The sequence below is a fragment of the Fulmarus glacialis genome, unplaced genomic scaffold (assembly GCF_000690835.1).
Source record: "Fulmarus glacialis isolate BGI_N327 unplaced genomic scaffold, ASM69083v1 scaffold18254, whole genome shotgun sequence".
NCBI classification, from domain to species: domain Eukaryota; kingdom Metazoa; phylum Chordata; class Aves; order Procellariiformes; family Procellariidae; genus Fulmarus; species Fulmarus glacialis.
Window position 1 is genome coordinate 48,034 of NW_009207625.1, and position 7,364 is coordinate 55,397.

Below are 7,364 nucleotides of genomic sequence, written 5' to 3' on the forward strand. Positions count from 1 at the left end.
GATAAAACAAACCATTTTGACTTTGCTGTTTGTGTATCATTTCCCAATCTCTACTCTTGAACTGACATAACTTCACTCTTTCTTAAAGAAAAGGCTCTGAACGTAAAGGTTACAATCACTGTCCTTCCTCTGAAAATGTTCCATTACCACTGCGTTTTTTATAAGGTATCCTACTGTGCACAAAAAGCTGTTTTCACTGGGTTGTGTAAATATTTGATGTAGCTCGGTTGACAAAAACCTATTTTGATGTTCTTGCTTCTGATTTACAAGAAGTATATGGGAAAAGATTTCTTACTTTACCATAACAACTTTCCTAGTGGGCAACAATTTTCCCCCTCTTGTCTTTGAACTACAAATCCCCCTTATCTAGGAAACTAACTTTTAGGCTGCTGTTGCTCTCAATGAGGAAAACTAGCTATCTATGGCTTTATGTGGCATGTGACCTGAATGTTGGCCTTTGCTTCCTATTTATATTCCTCCCTCCTCCTGAATTTTTTCATCTTCAGTACACATAGAGAAAAATAATTCCATATGGATGATAAAAATCCCAGCCACTTCAGTGGATAAGGTGACTATAATTGGCCAAATGCATCACTGGTTCGTCTCTGTCAGAGGCAGTGCGAATGTAGCAGAGACAATCAATCTGACCCTCTAAAAACCTGCCTATTTTCCTCTTCCAAGCAACTGACATTTTGTTTCATTTGCTTTGTCTTTAAGTACTGTCAGTGTTTTCTGGTTGGTTGGCTGGCTTTTTCTAAGTTTGAAAGGCAGGAAATTCACAGACAGAATGGTAAAAAAAATACAAGAATGCCAGACATTTAAAGACCTGAAGTTCAAAACAACTAAAGAAGAGCAGGCTTGTGATTACTCTGTTAAAGCATCAAAATATAACCTTAGCTTTGACTCTTCCTCCCTTCTCACTCTCACCTTCTCACACTGCTGATTGGAGACGTGCTGTTACAAGAAAGAAAGAGACTCCATCTGTTACATGGTTTCCATTTGCAGTGGTATTAATCTGTAGCTTGCTGCTACAGCCTCCACTTCTTACTAGAAGAGGGCAAGGGTGAAGTCCTATGATCACTTTAGATCACTAGGCAGGGTCAGTTTACACCTGGGACTACTGGCAGAATTAGCAATGACATGAGCTGGATGAAAAACACCAGCAAGCTACTGAACTCCAAATTTAAATAACTGCTATTTGTCAATACAAGAACATTCAAGGACCGAGCAAGCTGCTGTTTCTAACTTACTAGCAAAATCTGAATACATTTAATATATGGTGTAACTCTGCATTGTTTATATATTGTAATTTGCAATTGTGTATATTTCTGTTTATAATTATCTGGTCAATAAACAAAAAGAAACAATTGTTATCAGTGAACTTTAAAACTCTTTTAAAGGCTAATTATTAAACTGTTGGCAGAAGGAAGAAACAGATTTATGACTACTGGCAATCTGGAAATCTTCACTTCATTGGGCATTCCAAGGACAGGGGGAAAAGAAGAAGATAATAACCCTGCTTTTAAGTCTAATAAGCAAAATAATGAATTTGTACTTTAAGCCAAACAGAAAACCAGCCCCCAGAACAAAGAAATGTGATATAACCAATTAAGGGAAGTATGCTAATATTACCTTACTTTGGAAGAGGATTAATCAGTGAATAAGGAGACCAGTTATGAAGAGCTGGATAGGCTGCCATAAAACACTAGAAAAAAGTAAGGAGCTGAGAAGCCCTCAGCCCCCTCTTTCTTCCCTCCTTCCTATCCCGGGTTGTTTCATACTGGTTGGAGTACAAGTGAAAAAGCTGTTCTGTTTCTCTGCAGCATAGGAAAATTTTAGGATTTAAACCCTAAACATTTAACTGCAACGGATAGCAATTTACAGATGTTCTTAGCAAATCTTCTAATAGCATGGGCATGTTCACGGCATTTTAACTTAACTGTTCTAATTAATACACTTTCAGAAACCTTAACTCTGAGTTTTTTGACTTCTAAATCTGTCCTTCCTGTAACTGCTAAATGCTAATAAATATTATTATTAATTGTTCATCTTCAATCTTTAATCTAACCTAATCCTGACTCTGTTCACTTTTATGCAATTCGTTGCCCTGTTTGCATAGAAACTTTACTGTCACCATTCAAGTCTACTTTATCTATGTCCGCAGGCAGTTATCTAGCACTCCTCATGCTGGTATCCAAGTACATGAACTTCCCCCAGGCCTCCGTTATGTAAATTAACTTTAGAAGTTTAAATAACAGAAAAAAGCTGGCTTTAAAGCATTTTAGAGTGCACTGATAAGCAGTTTTTGTTAAAGAAAACACTAAGCCTGATAGAGGCAAATCTAATTGGCTCTATGAGTTGCAATTTATACACATAAAGTAAATGACCATTTGTTTTTAAGCAAGTTAACTAGCAATTACAAGGCTTTCCAGGAAGCTGTGTGAAAGCGTTCCATCAGCTGAACTTTAGACCTTCCTTTTTTGCTACTTGCTTGCAAAATGAAAAATTAGGATTGCCTGTTAATTTTCTGATTGACTTTTATCAGAACTGACTCACATTACTGTGCTTTAGCGTGGGTGCTGGAATTCTGACCAGCAGCAAAATGAGAAGAAGATGCTCTGGAAACAGTTTCCCTATAATTTTGAGGCACAAACCCACTAATTTTAGTAGCAGTGCCCAATCTATGAGTTACCACATTCCTTTCAAAGAATGCAAAACAATCCAAAATTGGATGAAAGATTCAGCCATAAGCACTTTAACCAAGACACATAATTTGCCAGTAAAATTAATCTGGCTGTAACTTCAACATTTTTACGTTCAAGTGCTTCCCTTGGTTTGTTCTCATGGTCCCTTGGTTATGCCTCTCAGATCCCTACTAGGCACCAAAGTCTTTCTTTGTACAGCAGGCTTGTCTTCAGAGACGCCATGGTGGCCATGAGTGTAGCACAGACTGGCTACAGTAGTAAGCTGGATTCAGTGCTGGACTCACAACATGCAAAAATCTGTTTTTTAATCTCCTCTTCTTAAATTAAGACCAACATTTATCCATCACTCATATGAATACACTAGCTAGGATGAAACAAACATGGAAGACTATTTTGTAAAACACTGTGCCATCAAGGTGGAAAGGGTCTCTGCAAAAACTGAGAGTAACTGACTACACGTTGGCCAGACAAAAAATGGAGGGCCCTTACACTGGCCTGCAATCAGACCAAGATGCAGCATGTGGCCAGACAGCTAAGAGGAAAGCCACTCTTCCATTTATGTCATCTGCTTTACAATCTTATTAGTTTAATTCATTTTACTTGGTACTGTTTGTTAACTCTGTGTATTTCTGCAATTATAGGATCATCTTTAGTATGTTTATAGAATACCATACATGACCTGTTTTCCTTATTCAAATGCCAAAATATTTCCTGTGCTTCCATTCTATTTCACTGAAACAGGCTGATCTAAACCAAATTTGCCCCAAGCCTACATTAAAGCACCTCCCAAATGTCTTCTCTTCAAAGATAATGACCTCTATCAGAGGAGAAAGGAAAATAATCACAGCATAATGCTTTCTGTAATTTCCATACCATTTACCATTCCAAGGCTGAAGATGGCATTTACCAATGAGCCTCCTTTCCTGAAGTGATCTGTCATGTGCTCCAGCCAATTTGCTTCTAAGCTGTTGACAGTCTGCCCATTCCTGGAGATCCTCATAGGGATAGTCACGGTATAATATCGGCTGCATCTTTGTGGGGTTTTTGGCTTGTTGAAGAGAGCGAAGATCTCTGCTTCTATCAAAAAGTAAAAAATGGAGTAATGCAACAACCGTATCATAATATTTCACTAAAACAATGTATAACCCACTGTTTGCCCTTGCCTGATTACACTGTGCAACTGCAAAAAATACTTTGGGATGTGGTTACCTCCTTAATCCATTTCTGCAGTGTCCAACACAGTAGGGTCTCAAAACCCAATACGGTATTTCACTTGCTGTTACAATATTTGTTACTAATAATGGATTCACTGTTGATAATAAAACATTTAAAGACAGTAATACCTGAGTACTAATGGATGACCCCCCTACTGGAGTTATCAGTGTAAACCAAGATAAGAAAACATGCTCCACAAATTGCTTTAAGTGCTGTAGCGGTCATAAAATCACTAAAAATTAAGGCACTGAGCACCTTTATTTTTCTACTGAATGAACTGTTAAAAGAGCTGCGACTCTGAGGACAGTTCAAATATGAAATCTTACTGCAAATTTAGGAGGCACTGCATTCTGTAGATCATGGCCATTAAACTTGGTTTCGATAATACAATGGCATGGAACCAGCAAGTAGTAGTCTCATCTAAAGAAAATGCAATGAACCATTAATGTAGAGACTATGCTAGCTGGTTCGTTGATTTACTCTGGGTCTAAGCCAAGGTGAGACATTAACACAACAGCAAATGAATTTTGAAAGTGGAATTGTGAAGGGTCTTACAAATGAGAGTATTTTCTAGACTCTGCTCCATATCTCCTCTAGTATATCATAGTAGCAGTTAATGTAGGCTTACCATTACAAAAAAGTCATTGTTGACAGCAAAGCTGAGCTTTCACAGCCCTAAAATTGGAAGCAAGTTTAAGTGAAGAAACACCTTCCAAATTCTCAGAAAGGTACAACCATCAATAAAATTACTGATAAAAACTTTGCAGACATTATTATTTTACTTATTAATGGACATGGAAATCAATGGTAAAATTTCTATTGACTTTCAAATGCCAAAAGTTCTCCCAAAATAAATTAATATAAAAGGTAAAGACATTATATGAAATTCACTCATTCAATAAGCTCCTCTTGTTTCCAAGTTATTGTATTCTAATCTCAAGTATTAAAGTAAAGAAAGAGATGTCAAGAGAAATGTTAAGATTGCTCTCTAACAAACGTCACTGAGCAAGAAGTAGTGTGTAAACTGAAAAAATATTAGAAGGGAGATGCTCAGAGACAGGCTGGCAGCACTTGAAGAAGAGAGCAGGAAGCTCACGATATAACCAAGCATGAAAAAGAGACCTAATGATCTCAGACACGAACCACGATGCAAATAGAGTAGAAAGGAATAAATTGTTGACATGAATCCTCTTGCTGTGTAACACTTGTTTAGAAAGAACAAAATTATAATAATCCTAACTCAGAAAAGCATACACAGAAAACTTCTATGATCGCTTTGATTCTGACCCCCAAAATAGACTCATGTTGGACATGGAGATGGTTTTGGTGTATATGAAGACATTATATTAACAATAGCAAATCATAGAACTGGAAAACCATAGGGAGACGATAATTCGGATTTGACACTGGGCTGTTGACAACATGCATTTAAAATGTGTGGGAGTCTTTCAGTGGTTGACTTGGTTTGTCACCGTTACTGACTGTATAGTACACCAGTCCCAATCACTGTTCAAGTCACTGTTGACAACAGTTTTCACCAGCAAGCCTGACTGCTCAAGCATGGACAAAGATACCTTCAGTTTGGTTCTAGGTAAACCAGCACTTTTGGACATACCATTGGAATATCTGTGCCTTGTTCACAGGCAAATCATTTTCAACACTGCTTTGAAGAGTCCTTTAATAAAAGGGAAAGTGAATGAGCACTACAAAACATTCAGGGGGAAAAAAAAAAGCAGTAGCATAAAAATAACACTTGAATAGTATAAAATCTAAAATAAAGAACAAAATTAAGATTCCACAAATAGTAAGAAATATTACATTTTTTTCCTGAAGTTTTATTAGGGAAGAAGGAGTTCAAGAGTGGTAACTTCCTATGGAATAAGTAGGCTAACTGGAAAAAAAAAACACCTGATGCTTTCTATCTTCATGTTCCCAAGGAAGGATGGAGAACTGGTGCCAAAGACTGAAATAAATTTTCCATGGGAGGAAAAGGGAGTGCTGTAATAACAAAAATTCATACAAGAGTAATAAAGAAATCAGCAATTTTGTACAGGCAATAGATTTTGGAAAAACCTACTATAGGTGAACTGCCATATAAAACTGCCTTCTCAGACCTTCAGTCTTGGAAAGTATTCGCATAACTCACCAATTAAAAAAAATGTATGAGAAATAAAAAAAAGCAAAAAAGCACCCAGAGAAAGAAAGATAAATAAGGAAACTAAAGGCATTTTAAAAATATAACCTCTTATCTGGCAAATCAGCAGCTGTAATAAAATCCTGGGGTGTTACAGACAGCTAGAAGTTGGGAAGATTGGAGGTGATCAGCTTCACGTTATGCAGAAATATTAAGAACATGGTTACTTGTAGCAAAAGATTTCCACTGTTCAGTATGGAGAAGAACAGCACCAAAAAGATGATTAAACTTGCTAGGTTAACTCTCTCAAAGACAGCGTATATTAAAAGAGAAAGAATTGGTCTGATTAGACTTGGAGAGAACTAATTTAGAACTATAAAAGTAAGAGAGGTTTTATAATGTGTAAGATTCTAGTGCAAACCAGAACAAATTTTTCAAATAATAGCTATGCTTTGACCAAATCTCGCTGCCCCCTTGTCCAATAAAAATCAAAGAAAGTATGCTGAAAAGTTACTAGAGTGTGATCCAAATCTGATGGCAAAAAGCTAATTACACCAAAATGCAACGGAAACCAAGACAATAGTCCAAGGAGGGTACAATGCAAAGTCACTCTCGGTCCTACACACAAAATCCCCAAAGGGGTAGAATTGTTTGACTGAATCTATATAAGACATAAAGAATAGGGATAAATTAAAGTCAAGGACAGTACCAGCTGAAAGGAATGTAGATGGAATTTCCTTACGTAGATTTGTAGCTTGTAAGGAAAATAAGCAAAGCAGTAAGAGAAATGAGTGTACACACTGTTTTGTAGGATTTAAGCAAATATAGGAAAGAAAAATATTTTTAGGTTTAAACTGGAAATGGGGCAAGAATATTTTTTCTGATGACTTTTCATTTTCTAAATTACTCTGGTCTACATCCTATTTTGAACTACAATTCCTGCTACTGAAGTAACCTCCGAGCAACAAACACCTTAAGGAGGGTACTTTGAGACCTCAGCTGAGACTTTTGGTTTTTGATGGCATAAAATGACATTTAAAAGTGGAAAGCACACCTGAGGAGAAATATGTCAAAGAAATTAAAGAAAGAAAACTGGTATATGAAGAGTAATCTTACCAAAAAAATGAGAATTGGAAGGCAAATTATTAGGAGCACCATTACCAAGAGGACCTTTATTATGAATTAACAAACATGAGCCATTAGCAAAAATAACTGCTGCTTTCCAAAGGTTACAGTTCTGACTGTAGCACTGACCCTAGCCTGACTATAGGATACTAGGAGACTTCAGAGTCCAGATCACATATATTCCT

General features: G+C 36.7%; 1 protein-coding gene across 1 annotated transcript in view; it reads right to left on the reverse strand.

Moving 5' to 3' along the window:
* The window catches only part of RFTN1 (raftlin, lipid raft linker 1), an 89,898-nt gene that overhangs the window by 24,684 nt on the left and 57,850 nt on the right, over nucleotides 1-7,364 (reverse strand). Inside the window, exon 5 of the mRNA XM_009576200.1 lies at nucleotides 3,579-3,782. Within this exon, the coding sequence (XP_009574495.1) occupies nucleotides 3,579-3,782 (204 nt within the window). The remainder of the gene's footprint in view (nucleotides 1-3,578; nucleotides 3,783-7,364) is intronic.